The sequence below is a fragment of the Pseudochaenichthys georgianus genome, chromosome 7 (assembly GCF_902827115.2).
Source record: "Pseudochaenichthys georgianus chromosome 7, fPseGeo1.2, whole genome shotgun sequence".
NCBI lineage: Eukaryota > Metazoa > Chordata > Actinopteri > Perciformes > Channichthyidae > Pseudochaenichthys > Pseudochaenichthys georgianus.
The window spans coordinates 10,129,332-10,151,075 of record NC_047509.1 but is presented as its reverse complement, the minus strand read 5'-3'; the positions used below and the strand labels follow the sequence as shown (position 1 = coordinate 10,151,075).

At 43.4% G+C, this 21,744-nt stretch overlaps 1 protein-coding gene across 9 annotated transcripts in view; it reads right to left on the bottom strand.

Annotated features, from left to right (window-relative positions):
- The window catches only part of camta1a (calmodulin binding transcription activator 1a), a 314,780-nt gene extending 294,804 nt beyond the window's left edge, over positions 1 to 19,976 (bottom strand). For 8 of the 9 annotated variants that reach the window (XM_034087486.2, XM_034087476.2, XM_034087478.2 and 5 more), the window contains exons 1-3: positions 19,881 to 19,976; positions 16,146 to 16,247; positions 245 to 348 (exon numbers count right to left, since the gene is read on the bottom strand). In XM_034087486.2, the coding sequence (XP_033943377.1) occupies positions 245 to 348; positions 16,146 to 16,247; positions 19,881 to 19,905 (231 nt within the window). In that variant the 5' untranslated portion in view covers positions 19,906 to 19,976. The remainder of the gene's footprint in view (positions 1 to 244; positions 349 to 16,145; positions 16,248 to 19,880) is intronic. The other variant, XM_034087481.2, reaches the window with a different exon arrangement.
- Positions 19,977 to 21,744: the final 1,768 nt, after the last annotated feature.

The following is a 21,744-nucleotide window of genomic DNA, read 5'->3' as shown; positions in this document are numbered from 1 at the left end:
CCCACTCATGTTGAACTGTCAGTTTGCTGTAATCTGAAGATGGAGTACCAGAAAATGAACCCAATTTGAAAGTGTTTTTTCCCACAATGATATTTGGTAAATCGGGACACCTATTACAAAGATGTTAGGATGTTTTGAAGAGAGTCTTGTACATTTGAAAAAGGCCTGAAAGAACAACGTGTCTCATGCAGACGTATGTGCAGAGGGATGGATGGAGCAGACGGGCTGTGATGAGGAGCCTCACCTCATTAGTGTTCCACCGGTGTCTCTCCTTTGGCAGCGAGGTGCATTTTGGTAGACATTCAAGCAGCTTCTTGGGCAGGTATATTTTCAAATGTCCATGTTCATCTAGAACAAGAGCAAGACAAAACAGAATATTTAGCACAGGCTTCATCTCTAATTCACTTGTTCATCTGCCTCTTTATCAGACTATCAGTCTGCAGCAACACACAGACTGTCAAATAACAATCCCCAACTGAACAAGGAAATTCATTTAAGAACAGAGTATTGCATACATTTTATTTTGTACTGGACTCAATTATTTTACTGTGAAATGCATTCCATCAGGGGAGCTCACCAGAAATGTTTCACTGTCAACTTGTAAAGACTGTGTCTATTCATTATTTAGACACAGTAAACACCCTTGAGTGATTTTTAAGTGTATGGGGATTTGGTATGGGCAACTGTGTGCTGCAAGCCAGAATGTGGTATATTATTCAGGGAAATAATTACAATTACCAGGCCCAATGCTTACATCACAATAAATGTTGTTCAATATATCATTTACATTTCACAACCATTATAAAACAGTAGGGTTTAAGGACGCTCTCATGCATGGATGCATTTAAATGTTCCTCTCATTCCAGTCCTTTTTCCTAATAAAATATGCAGATGGCTCAAATATGAACAAATGATATTTGTTTCAGAGGACGAAAACATGTGGAATGAATTATATAATGAAAAAATCACTCACATATATACTGTATCTATACATTATAGTATTGGCGTGTTTTTTCCCCCTCAGAACTTTAGATATAGGCTGATGTGGAAATCCATTAAGTTTCTAAGATACAAAACAAGGATATTCTAGGCAAAGATCTTATCTTTAATACGTTTAAATTAAACTAAACAATTCACAGAATTTGGATGGAAAATGCTCGTCAAAAAAGCAATATCAACATCTAAAAGGTCTGTGTGTGGAAAAGGTGTATGGTTCATTTCAAAAGGGTGCACGGTCACATAAAAGACTGTCATCGAGGAAATCATTTACCATGTGTGTTATATAAACCGGATGAGCTTTTCTTGTCTATAGTTTCCGCTAAAGTTAAGGTTATCCCTGTCACCTCTTGTATTTGTTGTGAGCATTCAATCTTTTGTTTAGAGTAAACTTCCAGAGCATTTACAAACTGAAAACAAGTTTTTTGAGTGTGTGTGCAAATAAATCTATTACTCAGTTTTTATTTGGGTGGATTGAATGTAAACACATTCACCAAAAGGTAACTCAAAATACCGCATTTATTTGCAATGCAATTTTGCTTGAAAATGTATTACAGCTAGAAAACAATATTCTTTCAAACTTGTATAACTGTGGGTTAGGATACTAGGGTAGGAAAGGCAGAGACAGAGAAAAGCCTGCATACGAGTGCTGACTACGGAGCCCTAGAGTCGCTGATATCAGTAATAAAAAAAAGAAGCAAAAACAGTTGAACCGAGCAAAATACCACTTTGAAACCCATACAAATAGTCCGGTAGTGCATTGATAATGAGGATATAAAAAGCGAGCATGCAGCCTGGCGTACATTACAGACAGAACCAAGTGCTCCTGCCTAGAAATTCCCATATGGAAAATTCAGTGGGAATGAACACCGCCGGTCCTCAGAGATGTAGCTGCCGTGGAGTGTAATGTGTAAGGAGGAACCCAAATCGCTCCCAAAGGAACGCAGGAGTAGATCTGTGGTATTCGCAATTTCCATCTGTACCTATAATTCTGCGTGTACACCCTGTTTTATAAGAGCTATGCAGGTATCTCTAATCATTCGCTCTGCCCAATTAAGAATCACATACAGCATCTGCTCATAGGTAGCACCAGAGCGGCTTCACCCTCAGAACTGGAAAACACGCTGCAACTGAATGATCAGAGTGGTACATGAGAAAAAAAGGAGGTTGTTTTTTGTGTAGACGCTGTATAATCATAAAGCAATTTAAAATAAGCAAGACACTTTAGTGTCTAGCTTTTAGCAGGGCCTCATTTTCGTAATCTTTCACTAAAAGGCTCAAGACGAGCAAGAAAAGGTCGTAAATATTTAAGCCCACTCACAAATAAAATCTCAACGGATGCAAACTCAGATGCAGCATGGCTGAGTAGAAACCGGCAGACAGCAGGGGCAGCCTATACATATATCAAGAATTTAAGTTATCAAGAATAACTTTTATCCAATGACCTTTTCCCTCTCTGTCTGTGTCTGTGTATTATTTTCTCCGGAAGTGTTTCCTTGTACAATGTGAGGGTCTAAGGACAGAGGGTGTCGTATTGTCATACTGATATTCTGTACACACTGTGAAGACCACTGAGACAAATGTAACATTTGTGATATTGGGCTATATAAATAAACATTGATTGATTCTCTTGTTCCTCACTTGGTTTAATCGTTGCACAATCTTCTACACTGGTCATCGCACAATGTGCTTTTTTGTGTTTTTGTGCAAACTCTCTCTGCCTGAAGTATGCAAAAAATCCCCTCTGTTCAGTATGCTGTGCACAACAACGGCAACATGCATTTTTCCTTTGAAATGCCAGTCTTGTATTTTTCAGCTAACAACCCCCCAGGCAACGGAGCCAGCTAGCCTGTGTAAACCCTGCAGGACTAACAAGGTGTTAACTGGCGTTCTCTTAATCCCTTAACCTTACATGGACGCCTCTGAAATCAGGTTACTGCTGAAACTGGGGTTTGATTACTAATGTGCAAACAAATGTGCTGAATGTGAAAAAGACACATCTCTATTATGAAGACCCCTTCATAAGAGCCAAATCTATATTCAGACGATATGTTCCCAGCAGACAGAATCCTTTACACTAGACACAATCTGTAGGCTACAACGTTGTTTTGTAAACATGATTTAAAAGCTTTTATATTCAAAAGTATGATTTACATTTTGAATAGTTTTACAAAAAGCATTTATTTACCCATATTACTGACTAACACAAAAAGCTAACAAATTGCAATTTATACACTGAATTAAGTTTGAGAAAGTAGTTCCTACAATGCTTTGGAGCAAACTAGAAACTATAGGTTACTTACGTAACCCCAGTTCTCATAGTAACATGAAGTGAGATGTCTCACTATGGGATGCGCCTCATCGCGGAGCAAACAGAAGCATCAATCTCATTACGCCAATCCTGATTGGCTGGTGATCTTGACGTCAGCGTCAGGGGAAATCACCCCCTATAAGTAGATTGCGCCACAACGCATGCGCCATTCAAAATAAGCACCTCTTCTCGCTTCACCATAGCAAGGAGGGCCGTCTGGTGAGACATCTCACTTCATGTTACTCTGAAACTAGAGTTACGTAAGTAACCTATAGTTCTCATTCATAACACTCCGTTCGATGTCTCACTATGGGATATTGTAGCTCCCGTATTGCCAGACGAGCTTATCTCGAAAATCACCGATCAACCAGAATTTAACAGGTGGAGTCCCGACTCAACAAGGTGCCCAGCACTGCTCGGGCCACGCTTGGAGCGGAGACGTCTAGCCTGTAAAAGCGGACAAAAGTGAGCGGCGAGGACCAGCTCGCCGCTGCACAGATGTCTTGGATGGAAACACCCTTGAACAAAGCCCAGGATGTAGCCAGGCCCCCGAGTCGAGTGAGCCCGCAGACCCGAAGGTGCCTGCAGATTCTGACTCGTATAGGCCAAAGCAATCGCCTCCACGATCCAGTGGGAGAGCCGTTGCTTAGTAACAGGCTTACCCTTGTGAGGTTTAGCCCAGGACACGAAGAGTTGGTCATTAAGACGAAGCTCTTTTGATCTGTCCATATATGTGTGTAAAGCCCGGACTGGACACAACAGATCCTGCTGCTGCTCCCCGGAGGAAACCAGCTGCGGAGGAAATGCCTCAATGTCAATCGGGGTACACGAACCAACCACCTTTGGTGTAAAGGCAGGGTTGGACTTCAACAACACTCTCGTTTGCCCTGGGGCGAACTGAGTGCATGAGGGATGTACAGACAGTGCATGGATATCGTTGACCCGCTTGGCGGATGCCAGGGCCAGTAACAGCACTGTCTTGAGTGACAGATGTTTCATGTCAGTTCCTTCCAGGGGTTGAAATGGGGTCATTCTGAGCCCATTTAAAACCACTGCCAGGTCCCATAAGGGCACCAGCGACCTGGAGACAGGGAGGAGCCTGCGAGCTCCCTTCATAAAACGGCAGACCAAAGGATGTTGGCTAGCCGTCTTTCCCTCAAAGCCCACATGGCATGCAGCAATAGCAGCCAGGTACACCTTGATCGTGGAGAAAGCTCTGTGTTTATCGATCAAGTCCTGTAGGAATGATAAAATCACCCCGACAGGACATTGAAAAGAGATGTGTCCTTCTTGAAGGCACCACTCCTCAAACACACTCCACTTACAGTCGTAAAGAGACCTGGTGGAGGAAGCTCTCGCACTCTGAATAGTGTTTATCACCTTCTGAGGGAGTCCCACTGTATTCAGATTGTACTTCTCACGGGTCAGGCCCATAGTGCCCCGCGCTCTGGGCGTGGGTAAAGGATCGCTCCCCCCGCCTGAGACAATCTGTCCCTGCGTGGTGGGGGCTGCCATGGCTGCCCGCACAACAGCTGATATATCTCCGCCAGCCCGTACGTTGCGGGCTAGGGCGGAAACATCAGAGTAAGTGTGTGGCGTTGCTCCTTCACTCTGGCCAGAGTTAGGGGTAACAGAGCCAGGGGTGGGAACGCGTACAGAGGACCCGGAGGTCAATCGTGTACGAGTGCGTCCCCGCCTAACAGTGCGTTTAAATCGTGCATTAAAGAGAACAGCTGTCATTGAGCATTTTTTCTTTATGCGAACAGATTTAACGCGGCTCCGCCGTGACGCACCCACTGCGGACTCACGATCCTTGGATGAGGAGTCCAGTCTGCATAGAGTGGTGCACCTCTGGACAGTAGTTCTGTCCCGAGGTGCATCCCTCCCGGTACCTGTGTCGTTCTCAGAGAGAGGAGACGTCTGCCGCTCCAAGGGATCAGTTTGTGTGCCAGTGTGTGTGACTGGAGACAACGCAACCTCCCTTGGCGGTTCATACACGATATCGTGTTGTCTGTCCTCACGAGGACATGGTGTCCTCTGAGAGAAGGCAGGAAGCGTTTTAGGGTGGGGAACACCGCTAAAAGCTCCGGGTAATTTACGTGCGCCCGCTGGAGGTCTCTGCTCTAGAGACCTCTCACCGGGTGACCTTCGTAAATACCCTATCAGCCTGTCTGACCTGCGTCCGTGGTGACCACCTTCCGTGAAAGGACAGCACCCGTAGGTGCCTCCCGCACTAGAAAAGTCGGGTGTAGTGCCACTACGCATTACATAATAACCAATACTCTCCACTCTCCGGGTTTAGTTTTATTATGAGACCCATGTTGAGCGGGTGCTTTACGAGGACATTTGTCTGCGTAATCTGACTCCGCTCGGCGGGCATTATAGATAAAACCCTTCTTTCTAGGAGAGAGAGAACCTCTCTCTCCAGAATATGGGTTGACTCTCTCTGGGCTTGTGAAAACAGATAAAGTATAACTGTTTTGAGAAGCCCAGGCAGACGTCGTAAGTATCTCCTGCTGTATGCTCCTGAGAGCCAGCTGAGATGTCACGCTTACGGCTCCAGCCGGCACTGCGCGTGACGGTGGTCCCTTCACAGACCCGCCAATAATCCGCCTTTTGAGAGATGCCGTGAGATGGGTCTGTCTGCAGACCGCAGCAAGGAGGCGTTTCCTATAGGGGCGTTTCCTATAGGGGCGTTTCCTAACTTTTTGTATCCAGCTGCTTTTATAAATCCTCGCAGAAGAAGTCATTGTTCTAGTGATGGGAATTCCGGCTCTTCTTGCTGAGCCGGATCATTTGGCTCACCAAGAAGAGCCGGCTCTTTCGGCTCCCAAAGGGCTCTTCAGTTTACCACATATTATACCTTTTAATTAAATCAAATGTAGCGCTGTTTTGACTAATTATTTATATGTGTACACATATATCACTTAAATTATTCAAGACATCCTTTGTACTAAAGTATTCAAAAGTAAAAATTACATGTTTAATATAAATTATTTGCTGTGGCCAATTGTTTTCATTGCATTTACAGACCCGTGTAACTCTCTGATACCACCCAATTAATGCATTGACTTGCTTGTAGAACCACGCTACACAAAACAGATGGCAACACCTATACAAACTATTTAAAAAAAGGGGCTACTGTATCAACCTATATAAAGTATATAAATATAGTTTTTCTCCCTGCAGGAGAGGGGAGCGTGCTTTGAGATCAACTGCTAGGCTGCAGCGGGGAGAAGAGGGGGACAAAAAGTAGGAAGAGAAGTAATGGGTCAGAAACCCTCCTTTTTACGCAGCGGTCCAGACATAGACATCATAGCTACGGCGACATAGTTGCCAGTTACTTTTGGCATTAGGGCAGGGATATCTTTCAAGGTTTGACATAATGAATTGTGCTACTTTTAATGCAAGCAACGATGTTTTCAAATCTGTAATCAAAAAGCTCCTCAAAAACACTATAGAAGCAGTTCCTGCCGTTGTTACGTTAGTTCAAACAGTAACAACGGACTACTTTTCTTAGCGGATGCATGTCAATTTAAATCAATACAAAAAACTATTTTTTAAATCAATAAAATCTTTTTCTAAATCCATAAAAGCATTTCAATTATTATTGCGAGTCATGTCGTTACTTTGTTGAGAATGTGGCCATGTGTAATAAGCGGGATAATGTCCACATTGCACATTGCATAATGTGCCTTCATGCCGATCTAGATCCCTCCGCAAAAACAAAACAAAAAACGTCTCGTTCGCGGGCGAGAGCCGGCTCCCGTCGTTCACTATAGGAAACGCCCTATAGGAAACGCCCCTATAGGAAACGCCTCCTTGCTGCGGTCTGCAGACAGACTCTATTGGATGCCGTAGCTGCTCTGAAAAAGGGAAGAATTGGCGGGATGTTTATTGGTTTTATTGATTTTCTTTTACATTTTTTTGAGCTGCGCCCTCGGCCTGAAGCCTGGATGCGTCAGCGGCAAATGTTTTATGACAGAGGAATCAATCAACATGTGACATGTGTTTGTGCGGACTTGAGGATGGTGTTTAGGCATCTCTCGAGGCGGCGGGAACACATTCACGGAGGGGAGAAGGAGGGGCTGTCACGCCGCTCACTTCTTCTTCCTCGACTGCTGGCCGAAATTCTGGGTTGGCTGAGCCTGAGCTGCAGCCGGAACCGGAGATTTTCTCGGCCAACTTGCCCTTGTCTCCAGCCTGGGCTGAGGACTCGGGGTGGGCTGCGACCTCTGCTTGACCGGTGCTTTAAACCGGGCAGAGTTCGCTTGGGTGAAGGACTGCTGCTGCGAGGGCAGCGGCTGGACCCTTCGAGGGAGGCAGAGGTGGAGTGCCTCGTCCTCCTTCTTCTTCGTCTCACACTTCCTCTGCATGGAGGCGAGAGCGGAGCCGAAAATTCCCTCGGGAACGATGGGCATATCCAGCACATCTTCCCTTTCTCGGTCAGGGAGGTTGGTGAAGTTGAGCCATCTCGCTCTTTCCTGCACCACCATGATCCCCATTACCTTGCCCGTGGCCTGGACGGTGCAGCGCTGGACACGGAGGCAAATGTCCGTGGCCGCTGCCATCTCGTCCAGAGTGGCTGCTCCCGGGCTACCCGACAGGTCCTCGCAGAGCTCCGCTTGGTAGGCGGTTAGCAGCGAGGACACGTTCAGGGCCCTGGCGGACAGCGCTGCAGCTTTATAGGACTTTTCAGTCATTGTGGACTGAAAGCGGTCCGCCTTTGCTGGCAGCGTGGGGTTCCTGCTTGGTGACGGGCCCACCTTTGGTAGAAGGTGGGCCACCACCAGCGGTTCCATGGGCGGTATGCGGAGCAGGCCGAGCTTCTCCATTCCATCGCAGTCCAGAGAGGAGGCACCCTGGATTGGGACCTTGTTGCTGAAGGGCCGGTCTCTCCACGAGACCGACACTTCATCCAACATTTCTGGAAAAACCGGGAGGAGTTGCCTCCCTTTGCCCGCTGTTTGGGGAAGATGCTTCCCCTCGTAGCGGGACCTGGAGGTCTCCTTGGCCATTTCAGGCCACGGAACATTGAGTCTGACCGCAGCACGTTTGCACACGGCCTGCAGGTCCATGCTCAGACCGGGCGAAGCTGGTGTGCTGTCGCCCGGAGAGCAGCCCTCGCTCCAGGCTTTGCAGCCTGGGCCGATGACATGAAGGTGTCCTCTTCTTGTTCATCTGACTCGGACAGGAGGAACGCCAGGGCGTCCTCCTCATCGTCCTCCTCATAATCCAACTCTAGGACATCCTCCGCGGGTGAGACCATGGTGAGGTCTAACCGGGAGCCCCAGCTTGGTAAAGCGCGGGAATCCGTTACCGCGTGTCTTGTCGTCACCGGGTCCCGGCCTGCCAGGGCGCGGGATTCCGGTTCTGAGGCCATCGCTGATAATGAGCCCCAGACTGACACGGAGAGGGGTTCGCTCTCTGTGGCGGACGCCCCCGTGTCTTGACTGCCGGCCGGCGGGTCCATGGACATGGGGGGGTCCTGTTCCGACTTGTCTGGAACAGCCGTCGGCGGAGGCTCTTGACTGTGAAGCGGACACAATGTCCGCATGAGCCGGGGTTGTCGATAGCGCCTCGGGCGTGTTCCAGCCCGAGGCAGGACGAACAGACCTGGTGTGTGTCTGCGCCCGAGATCTTCAACCCGCAGCTGCAGAGTCGAGCCACCGAGTCCCTGACTCCTCTGGTGTGAGGGAGAGGGGCGTCCATCTTGGTCGCCTCGTGGCGTGGAGAGGGCCCGCTCTCGACAGGTGGGACGGGAAAAAAGGTATTACCACCTTGTCCTTAATCCGGAGAAAAAAGGACGGTGTGGGTATTTTATTCCCGGAGAATACTGACTGGTGTGGCAGTATGCTCCTCTTTTAATCCTTTTCCCCTCCGTGAGGAAGAGAAAAGAAAAACTTTCTGCGAAGCAGAAGGAGTAGCCGGCTAGCGCCCGTCGACCGAAATGGTATTTGGGTTCAGTCTGTGGACAGTGAAGCTTGCCCGGCTACTGTGAGATGTGCTCTGAAGTGAGAAGAGGTGTTTGAATGACGCATGCGTCGTGGCACAGGCTACTTATATGGGGTGATTTCCCCTGACGCTGACGTCAAGATCACCAGCCAATCAGGATTGGCGTAATGAGATTGATGCTTCTGTTTGCTCCGCGATGAGGCGCATCCCATAGTGAGACATCGAACGGAGTGTTATGAATGAGAACTATAATGTTAATCCCAGTTTCTAGGCGTAGACTAACATTTTTTTTAAATGTTGCAATTTGGCACCGTTAACAGTAGCCTATGCCGAATTAGCGACTCCTGTTGGTAAACGTGGATGCACATTTGCCTAATATCACAGGATTACGTTCATACTAAAATACAACTTTAAAACGTGGCGATTCTCAAGATAGTTCTGGAGCTACAGTCAGCGTTACGTTTATATACTTTCTTAGCAAGTTTATGGATATTCGGTACATAGGCCTACTGATACTCGAAAAACTACAGTAAATCTTTATCATGTGGGCCTGTGTGTTCAGATTTAATGGAAGGGTTATGACTACGTTTTTAGTCGGAGTAAAATTCCATATAGCCTATTACCGCTGACCACAGTAATCGCGGACGCTGATGTTTTGAAATATCTCGTATCCTGCATGATCTGTGCCACTTCCACTGCAACACCCTCAGGTCCTTGTCGTTGATAAGCGGTCCAAATCGATGGAAATATAGAAAAAAAGTCGCCATTGTTTTCATAACAGCAACGTGCACCTGTCCCTTCCACTTTACGCAGCCTCACGTATCCCTCCGCCAAACTCTCCTCAAAAATGTAACACATAAAATGTACCGTAACTTTCTGACTTTCATTGTCAACTATAGCCAATTCATAGTGTCCTATTTCTAATTCATTGCTTCATGAAATTGAGCCTAATCATACAGAGAAGTCAACTAAGTTTCTATGTTTTAGGCTAAACTGTGGAATTGTTTGACCGTAATAATAAAGTAATAAGTAATTTAAAAAAAGCTGTCTAGCTCTCTTTCATATGAGAGAAGTGAAAAGCAGATTCTGATTTTAAAATGCAGGAATAAGAAAGAGCAGACAGATGTTCTAGTTTTATGTTAAATGTGTCCTAAATTTATGCAGGCAGACTTTATGATTTATGATTACCTAATTTAAGGTGTGTTTCTTTCCTCTAGAGATTATTTGTTGTATCTGTAATGCAATACAAATAGCCTAAGTATTTCTTAACTAAATGTTTTGATAATGTTTTATATCTGATGATTATTGGGATAATGCAATGAATTGCAATGATTTAGTCGCAGGCACTGATTCAAATGATTCACAGCCGAGTATTTATTATAATGACAGGCTATTTAGTGATCTTCGCTGCAAGATAAATATTAAGATTGCATCTGCATTTTTATATTGAAAGCTATGTATTTTTATAATATCCAAATCAAAGCAACTTTTCTCTTCTGGTATGCTTTCCTGGTGTTTGTAGCATCACCAATTAAATGGATAAAGCACTTAGTGTAGCATTTATTTGAGGTTTAATTTTTCCGTGACATATTCATTATTTATTCAAGACAGGCTGGTGTGGATGTTAATGTTGCTGCTAAATTAACACTTAACTATGCAGAGGAAAAAATCAAAGATGGCAAACCAGGAAACTGTCCAGCCTGTTGACTCATATCGCCAACACATGGTCGATATACAGTGGAGGCGTTTTAACAGCCTGTAGTACATTAACATTAGATTATACACATTAGTTTGTAGCGCTGCATTTATGCTTTTATCTATCTCAGACATGGATGCGTGTATTTCCTTGAAGAACGGGCAAACTACTGTCTTGTTTCAAGCAGTGCACGGTGCTGTTAAATAAACCATGTGTTTTAGATGTGGCACTTGTTTTTTTTAGATGCTCAGAGTTGGCCTTCTCTAATCTGGGAGTCCTTGTCTAACTTGAGAGGGGCATGTTTGTACACGAGAACGTTCCTTGCGAGTCTCTCAAAGCACACAAAAGGTGAACTCAACATCTCAACTCTTTGTTGAGTGCTGAGGTTTCTTTTCCACAGCATCATGCTCTCATAACTCTAAACGCTTTTGTTCTTTCAGCTGCTATTTATCTACACTAATAGTATTTCAGCTGCTGCATGTCTACTGTTCCCTCCACCGGGCATTTCCACAGATTTCAAGCAGGAACTGTGAGTCTTCCAACAAAGTATTGCTTACTAATTAAAGATATGTCCACTGTGGCATGAAAATCCACATATACTGCAGACTGTGCTATAGCTGAGGAAAACATCCCTCGGGGGGAAAAGCTTGGATGCCAGATTTGGAATAGCTTTACAGAATATAGACGAGCTCTTACTAATGAAATTGCCTGATTTGATCGGTGATTAAACAACAAATTACCTACTGAAATCTGGCTTTGAAAATGTAAATGTATCCTTGTTTTTACCGGGAGCTGATCAAACCCTGAAATAAACTCCACTTCTTTGCATTTTCTGGACTACCCCTGTTAGGTTTCATATTTATTTTGGAGTAGAAAGAGCAAGCTTAATGACTGCTTGTACATTAGCCAAGAAAACTACTATTTGGTTGTATAACTCAGACTGATACCAGGGCTTGTTATAGAGAGGATGTGCTGAGCCAATTACATTCTACATGTTGATGAGTGAGCTCACATACAAAAGGATAAACTGGGCTATAGCTCTGCAGCTTTCATGTTGCCTTTACTGTACATTCCTGTGCAGCCTGTGCCCCTTCATAATTCACATCCCCCTCCGTCAAATGCGTATAAAGATACATATTTCTGTCTGCTGATGTTTGGATTATCACTGATCCTGGCTGCTAAGTAAACACTTTGGCCAAATGTAAGGGTATCTGTCATGCTAGCTTGCTTATGCCCCACCCTAGAGACGAGCGCGAGGGTCATGAGACTGGAAAGGCTGACAAAAACAAATCTTTAATCAATATCCGAGCCCTGAAAGCAAAACCCTCTCTCTTCCGTCTCTGTCTCACAACGCTCTGGGAGTGACAGTTTTTCTTTTTAATCTGTGCCCACATTGTGGAGAAATTGCAAGCTAATGTTTTGGCTATAGATCATTCAACAAATCGCTGCTGGCGGTGCATATCCAAAGTAACCGTTTCAATGCAAACATTTTCCACAACAGCTCAGTGGCTAATATGGCTTAAGGATGTGAGGAGCAGTGAAACAGTATGCTCTCTAGTAGCTATACCTGAAACACGAGGGCGGTGGATCACAGAAGAACAAGCAGTCCTGTGGATAAACATTTGGCTCTCATCTCCGTCCAGCAAGAAGAAGGGCTGTGAAACTGAATTAGGCCTATGGCAACGTCTCTTATCATTAGGTTGGATGACAGCCATCCACTGGGCTGGACTGAAAAAGGCCCCTTAGAGTTTAGCTCTAAAATTAGCCCAGTCAGCTAAATAAGCTTGGCTCGGACATAATTCATCAACTGGGGAGAGACATTTTAAGATACCATAATAAAAAAAACATCCCTAATCTGCGGCACATACACTGTAGCCAAGCAATACATTATAACAGTGAATGATACTGTGTGTAATGATGAGTAAATTAGTGTACTTTTTAACATGCATTGAAATCATACCAAATCTGACCCATCACTTTAACATCATGAAGTATTTTGGGTGATTATATTTGAGCTAAAATAAGGTTTATTTGTCAACATGGAATCATTTTAAGGATAAAATAAGCTCTATTGTTTCACCTGGTGAGTAAGCTAAGAAGCAACAGATATTTGTGATGATATAACCCCTGTATCATATTGACAAGTCATGCAGTCACAGTGAAAGACAGACACAGTCAAACATCACTTTAAATCATTATACATCGCTAACAGTTTCTACAGTCTGTGAAATGCGTGGATATGGTGAGAAATATGAAACATATCTACATTCAAACAGTCCACATGTAGTGTGTGGGTTGTGACATGCACTTAGTATAATAACCAGATCTATGAGAGGCGAGATGTCAGACCAGTTCATGACATGAGTGATTTAAAGCTTATACCAGAGGGGCAGTGACAGGTTAACATGGTGAAAGCAGTTACAAGGTGATGGCAGATGAATGAGAAAAAAATCTAGACAAGAAAGGAGGGATGTGGTCAGACGTGAAGCGGAGATGAAGTCAGGTAGACAAGGTGCAGTGGTCAACTGATGACATGCTGTCAATTAAAAGCGATCAATCAGGTTGTGAGGTGTGAAAGAAGAAGAAGAAGAAGGAAAGGTAAAAGGGGAGTTTAACCTGCAGGAGACTATTGCCATGGCATTTACAGTAATGGGATATTCTCCCCGCAGACTTCAGATCAGGACACTTTCCTGTGATTCAGCTCAGCCCTAAAATGTGTGATTTATCATTTGCCGCCATGACTTCCAGGCTCATTTAAAATAGGCAAAGTTCATCATAAAAAAAAATCGAATTAACTTCATTTAGTTTTAAACATCTGGAAAACATAACGTTCCGCTTTGTTACTGTGAATTATATTCGATTTGACAACATATAAAATAGCCCTAATTTCAAGAGGCTTAAAAACGTCGCAGGACTGTAATAACTTGCAGAGACCTTGAATTTCTACACCATTTATTTGATAATGTATCTACGAGTGAGACTGGGGCCTCTAGTGAAGAGAGCACTTGATTAGACTGAAGTCTTTACGGAACTACTTGTGGGAGATTCTGAGCCGGGCTTTACTACAACACAGGACCATTTAGGCAGTGTCAGATTTCCCTGGCAGTAATCAAATGATTGGCCCACAGTCCAGGGGCCGAGCTCCCCACCCCCCGCCTGATGGCTCCTGATTGAGAGCGAAGTATGTAGACTTAAAATACCCATGTGGTCGTGTGGGACTGGAAACCAATTATCTTCATCATTTGCCCTATGGTCTATTCGATAACACTCTTACAGTACAGACAGTGCATTTACAAATCGCCCACAAGCAAATAAAACTGAACTTGTGTTGCTATGATACAACTAAACTACAACAAAGAAAGCGTTACATGGCTTCTAGCTATAGTATGTGGGATTGACCTGCACCACACACAACAGCTGTTTGTAAAAGAAAACAAATGTGTTGTTTCTCCTCCCAGTTAAATAGGAGAGATTTTGCATTTGTGCACAATATGCTTCATAATTTACAATCACATTGTTAACGTTCCCTCAATCCTGCGTGCACTGCGGCTCAATTTGGTTATAATAGTCCAGTTTATTATAGTAAAATAAGGGAAGACTGTCAAAAAGTCAAACAGCTGAAAACGCGTAGGCCTATTACTGGAAGTTCAACAAACATGCACACACGGTTAACTGCCGGCAACAAACTGAAAATGACTCTTTATGTGTTTCCAGCCCTCTCCAAGCCCACCCATCCATAACAATCCCATCTCAAGGAGAGCAGAGGTGAGGTCTCTCTCTTTCTCTCGCTCACTCCCCCTCTCTGCTGCTCTTCCACTTTCTCCCTCTTGCTTACACATGCACACAAACAAAGCCCTTCTTTCTGTATCATAACAACTCCCACAATTACTCAGACGATTACTCAGATCAATGGTTTACCTGCCTGCTTGAGCTGCTGTATGCTGCGACAGAGTGTCCTGGTGAGGCCGGGGAAAAGAAGAAAAACCCTGGGGTGCCCTGGGGTGCACGCATTGACATGGGTACCGGGTAGTGTAATACCACGCAATAGCATGGGGGGAAAGAGCAAGACCAGTAAAATGTGTTGTCAGTCACAGCTGTCACACTTGAGGGGGTAACGCAAAAGTCTATCAACTATGTTCCTGTTACAGTCTGCATCGCTGCGTCATAGATCTGCACCTGGCAGAAAAGCTGTCTTTTAAAAAAGAGCTCTTCCTGCAACACATGTGGAGTCTAACAAGGGGTTGTGGCGGATTTCAGACTCTATTTAGAAATGACAATACATGAGCACACTTAATTACCCCTTTCTAGTCGAGATGTGGTCTTCCAGCAGCGTGGAGACTGGTGTATTTATTAACAATGATGGGGCTCCTTTTATGCTGAGAGGCAATCTGCTTTACAGAAGACAGCTTTCCAATGTGTAAAGACAAAAGGCTAAGTTCTAGACACATTTCTAAAGAGGAATGAATGGAAATCCCGCTCAAATAAAATCAAGACTTTGGTCTATATTCCTGACTGATTTATTTGTGTTGTGGCAGAAAATATCACTTGTACACAGACTTGTAAGTGCTCTGAAGCGATTCCCACAGAAGCTGGTTTTTATAAGTCGTAAAAACCTCAGCTGTGATGGTGTGTTGTCTTTGTTCCGTGCCCCTAGTCTACAGCTCTCATAGATCACAGGTAATGAGCGGCAGACCAAACACTAATCCAAGCAAACAATTAAACGATACAGCAATGCATCAATATTTTTGTCAGGCACTATTTGATCTAGCAAGATTTATTTAAGTCATACTCCTCGGTCGGGTCGTTTTTTTTCCCTCTATCAAGTGCAGGTTTAAGGGAAGCGGAAGAAGAAAAAAAGGCAAGTTCACGGCCATAATTGATGGCTCAAAGTGTAAGCTTTCTCTCCGAGGGTCTGCTCAGGTCCTGATCCCCTGGCCTCAACCTGAAACAATCACTCTTAGTTAACGACAACACTTCAGCTATTGACAGCGTGATCCTGTAAAGCAGACACTTCAATCAACAGGGCAGCCGGAGGAGGTGTTGTGTTGGAGGGGGGAGGGAGGGGGGGGGGGTGTCATGGGAACGGATGAAATCAAGAAGTAAATAAATGAATCAATGAATGAATAATAGATTGGCCAGCTAGTGGCTCTTTGGAGCAGCAATGCAGTATTAATAACTGACTCTTACTGTTCGTCTCTGTGTCATCACTGATACTCTTAGGTGGACCATGGCCAGCATAACACACTGCTGATCTGTACATTCGATCCGGATTACGAACTTTCTTCAGTCCTTCGGGAGGCAAAGAGAAAAGTAGAGGAAAATCGAGGAAAAGAAGCATTCTCCCAGCCTCCCAGACAAACTCCCCATGCAAACATTATCAACACAGTATATTGAAATACATTTAAAACACACAAGAGCTGTTGGGTTAGTCGTTCTGGTAATAATATTGATTGTAAATCACAGTGAATGTGTCTGTTGTCCTTTTAAACAGTGAGATAATCCATTGAATGAACATTTTTTGTACCGTTTTGAGAAGTGCCACTGTGGCGCTGACCTGCTTTGATACGGGTCACGAACGCTCCTTATTGTATCAGTGCTAAACTTGAGGAATCAATACAATCAATCAGTGGATGCCGCGCAGAGCCGTCAGTAAAAGTCTATTACAGGCAGCATTACAAGTGATCCGTCTCAGAAGCCACAGACCGGACCTGCGTCCCATCCATCCTCACTTCACTGATTCAATTCAACGTCTGGAGGAAGATAATGTAGCGCCTGATTCAACACACACTGGGAGAGCGAATCGTCCGACATCACGATGAGGTTAAATGCATCCTTCTATAGAAAACGGCGCCGAAATATTTATACCATTGCTGCACAGGCACTTTTGTAACTTAATGGCTGACTGCGTGCTTACTTGATGTTTTGCTGCTGCTCCCCCCTGAACTTTGAGTGAAAAGATAACATCATGAAACTTTCAAAGTGAAATATTACTTCCAGCTTTGCTGAGGCCTAATCCTCTTCCTTTTCTTCTTAAAAGAAAAGTTGTCAGAGTTGTCCTGAAAGTTAATTTCCCTTGGATTCACAAAAGCAGGTTTTACGTGTCAATAAACTATCCCATCATTGGTCTTGCATTTATGTGATTTTAAAATAATGTTATGTAATGTTTTACAGACCAAAACTGTCCATATCAAGATTCAACTTCAGAGGTTAAAAGCATCAATATTTAACTTTAGCACAGTGTTTACTTTTTATGATGAATCCCAACACCACACAAGTGTTAGCAGTGGAACTTGTGTTTACTAAAGTGCTTTGAAGTGCTCTGTTTCTACACAATTGGCCTTTAAACAGCAATATCTGTATGACTACACTCTAGTAGATTCATAAAGCCATTGGCTGTACTTTCCTCCAGAGCAGTCTGAGTGTGAGTTATCAAATGTGTCTTTTCAGAGCCCTCCAGGCCTTGTACTTAAAGTAACGGACCCACCGTGCTTTTCATGAGTGTGAAGAGCCAAAGAAACACCCTCTAGGGTCCTGACAATCATTTAGGCTGGAGAGGAATACCCCAGGATGTAAACATTACATTAGTGAGTGAGACTGGGCCGTGGCCCTTAGGTTTAACACAAGATGTAACCCTCAGTTGTTATGGGCCATCAGAAGACCTGCCAAACGTCTGAGAGAGTTCAGATCTGCCTGCATAGCACAAGGACAAAAGGTTACGGAAACACCGTTTATCTCTCCACGCGGCTACTCGACATCCAGGGACATGTCATGTTCAAACTGTCATAGTGATGTATTTTTAAACAGCATGCTCTACATTCATGAATTAAGAAAACGGGATGCATGAGCAAAGACTCAGCACGACAGCTGTGTGTAAAAGCTTTAAGGGCCACGTTTGCATGAGGCGACATCACATTTATGTCAAGGTTTGAAGCACTCTCTGTTTCTATGCTGCTCCTCCTCCTTTTTCCACTGAGCGGCCTCGCAGGAACACTGAAAATAACTTCACCTGCTCAGCAATGGGACTTTCAAGGCAGGGTTTTTCAGTGAGAGCTGCCTGTGTTGGAGAGCCGTCGAGATTAACAACTGGAGCCTGTTTGTTAAGTTCAGCTCAGTAGATGAATACATTAGGACTGTACGCCACAATGAAGACATTACTATCATAAAGCAGATGTATTTTTGTCATAGCCACAGACAGATTCCTCATATAGTTAGGTGTGTTTTTGTAGCTCAATAGCACCCCCTGGTGGGACTCTGCTTGGTGGTTGGCACACTGACATCCAAACAACTGAGTTCCGCCTTTTATCGTTCACCCTCATATAGACCGAGGCAATTTGTTTACTCCTATTTTAAACATAAAAGTGGTTCTACTTCAAAAAGACTTCACTTTTAAGGTTATTGACTCCAAACTCTGAAGGAGGTCTATTTACTTTTGAAGCCTGCAACACTACTGATGAAGTTATGAACAGCTCAGAAACAGCTGCACCTATAAGGAGTCTTTTTTTTCTCGCACTCAAATTATGCAAACACTTTTCAGGTGCAGGATGAGTCTTTCGCTCCACTTCAAGTTAATTCAAAAATATATATATATAAATACCCCAAGTTTAGGACATACTGTTTTTATGACATATCATTATACTCAATTATGTCAATCAAAAAACTAAAGTTAAACAGTTCAAAGTATGATGACCATAACAAAAAAAGAACATAAACAGGACATTTGAATTAAACATGCACAACATCTGGACAGTCTTTAGTCATTTCAATACAAATCTGGCAAATACATTTTAAGGTTGATTTATGCTTTTTTTATCATCTAAGAATGTCAGCCCTTAACTCTTTCCAGTTGAAATACTAAGCAGTAACAAGCTGAAAACTATTCCCTTTAGCATTGATGCAATACATATTTTATATTTTTTATTTAAGCTTAGTTACTCACCAAAAAATTCCATTGGCCTCTCTGAATGAGAACAGATCGCTTATGCATATGTTTTGCTATAAAATATCCCATAAAGAGGAAATAATTAAGTCGAGTGAATTTAATGTTAAGTCAGTGAGCCGTATGAAATAGGCTGAGGGAGAAAGTCATCATTTTGTCCCTATGTGTAAAGTAGTGTTAGGAGCAGCTGCTGGAAACCCTCTCCATCCTCCTGCTTCCTCTGTGTGATGGCATTTCATTTCAAGTGCGATAGGGCATTGCGAGCGGAGCGTTGTGAAGCCCGTGTCTCGAACCAAATATAGGCCAAGTAGTAGTCTATAATTGGCATTTGGACAAAAATAAATATCCGCTTATGTAAAAAACAAAAAAAATACATCACTTCTGACTCGCAAACACTATTCGCTGAATGCCAGCGCTTCGAGGAAGAACTGAACGAGCCTCTCTAAGACGGAGGAATATAAAACACAAAAAACATTTTAAAAGAGATGTTCAAATGATCATTACAATGCATTCGAAACATCCTGCACATAACGATTGAAGAAAAGAACCGTGTTGACAGATAAACTGACAGAAGCAAGCCGCTTTTTTAAAGCTGGGTAATAAGGGAAGAAGTTAGTCGATGCCAATGACATGTTGTCATTAACTTAGCATTGTTGTTAACAACTTGAATTTGCTCGCCTTTAGACAAGAATTACGAGCAAAATAAACGCGTTACTTTTACCACGCGGACTGTTTGTCCCCGTGGCGTGCTTTAAATGTGGGCTACGATGGGAATAGTAGCTGGCTAGAATGCAAGCTAATATTAGCTGGCTAGGTGATGTCTCCACGTTTTAGCTGCCTTTTCGGAGGAAAACAGCGGAGACGTTTTCTACACAAAAAATCTCCACTTATCCTCGCGTCTGTGACATCTTCCGCACAGAGTTGCAACTGTTCTAAAATCACACAGCGGTCATACTAGTAAATTAATCCCATTATATTTCTCTTACCTTCCGGCTTGTTTTCGGCAGCCATTTCCCCTTCACGCGCAACATCCTCCTCCTCCTCACGACCGTGGGTACCACGCGCGTGCACGGCGAGGACAGCACGAGGAGGGACCGGAGCAGCAGCGGCGAGTCGGTCCGTCCGAGTAGAACTTACTATTGGCTGCGAGAGGAGACTGACAGAGAGGATACACAGCTCAACTCACCTTCACACACCACCAGCCTGCTTCTGTTTTTTTTACAGGGAATTTAAAACAGCTCAGAGGCGCTGCATGACGCTCCTCTTAAAAGAAGGGGACGCAGTGGTGTAAAGTAACTAAGTACATTTACTCAAGTACTTAAGTACAATTTTGAGGGGTTTGTCCTACTTTACTTGAGTATTTTAATTGTTTTCTTCTTTGTTCTTGTATTCTACTTAAATTGAGAAGTAAATAGTGTACTTTGTATACATTTAGTATACTTTGCAGATTTGGATTAATGATGAGAAATATAACCAACCCTTAAATATGACTAGTTACACCTGAAGCTACCCAGTATTCAAAACACATGATATGACACTGAAATGGGCCAATCTGAAAAATGAGTACTTTTACTTTTGTTAATTTAACTATATTTTGATAAATACTTTTCTAATTTAACTTGAGTAACATTTGATTGCAAGACTTTTACTTGTAACAGAGTATCCCTACTTGTACTTCTCCCACCTCTAAGGAGACGTGTTATTATATTAAAAATAAAAGAATTAAGGCTCAGTAGGTGACGCTGCATGTTTTAATTTAAACTAATTAGACTGTAAATACCAAATGTTTGTCTTTGAGCCGTCCCACTAATGTTGTTTTACACTGAATAAACAATTTTACTCCTGAGTGACAGAAAACGTTTAGATCAGTCTGTTGATATTAGGCTAATTAGACGACTAACTGTTTAATGGCCTTCATTAAGTTTGTTTTTAATGTAAGCTTTCCTCAGAGCTGCTGATCTAAACTGATAATTGAGGTCTTCACTGATAACAAGAAAACTTTGTGCCGATACAACATTTGCATATTTTATCCTGTTAATCATCCATAACAGCAAATACGTTTTAAGTTTGTCTTGTTTTTTAATGTAATGTTAATTGTGGTACATTGAATCAAATCAGTAGCCTATGACATATGATTATTGGATAGTCTTGGGAACATAGCACTACCAAAACAACACTGCAAACTTCTCAAACAGTACTGATTGTCTGCACTGTCTATCAATCAAGTGTTCAGATGTCAGTCTACATTTGAAAGCCTGGGGACGAGTTTGTTCCCTATTATCCATGTCAAACTGATTTCATACTGCCGTACAATGATGCTGAATGCTGCAGGCAATACTAGAAGATGTGGATCCGACCATAAGAAAACAATATAACATAAATACTTTAGGTACTGGGGGGTCGATGTGATGCACAGATGTGAAGAATAACTGCTTACATTTACTTTAATTCTGCTATGCCATTAAGGTTTCTAACTTCCATCAGTATGGCGCAGTAGCATATAGGCTTGACAATAGTATGGCTACGTTAAATGACCACAGGCAATCTAATTACACATCATTGTGCTTAATAGGCTGTGCTGTTGGCACTCGCGTCAACTACAGCACTTAAAGACAGCCTTCACCCTGCATTGACAGGCTGGTGGCCGTCAGTGCTGAAACGCAGTGTTTACTTTGAGCTGGTGGTGCTGAAAGGACAGCTCCTCTGCTGCCTGCTGCTCGTGCCCCTTTGTATACAGTCAATGGCTTTGTTGTTGTTGCACAGAAAGTAATAATGAACTAATGAAAGACTAATGTAGTTTAATCACCCCTAGCCTAAATTGTTCCTAGGTGGATAGAATGCAGATAACAT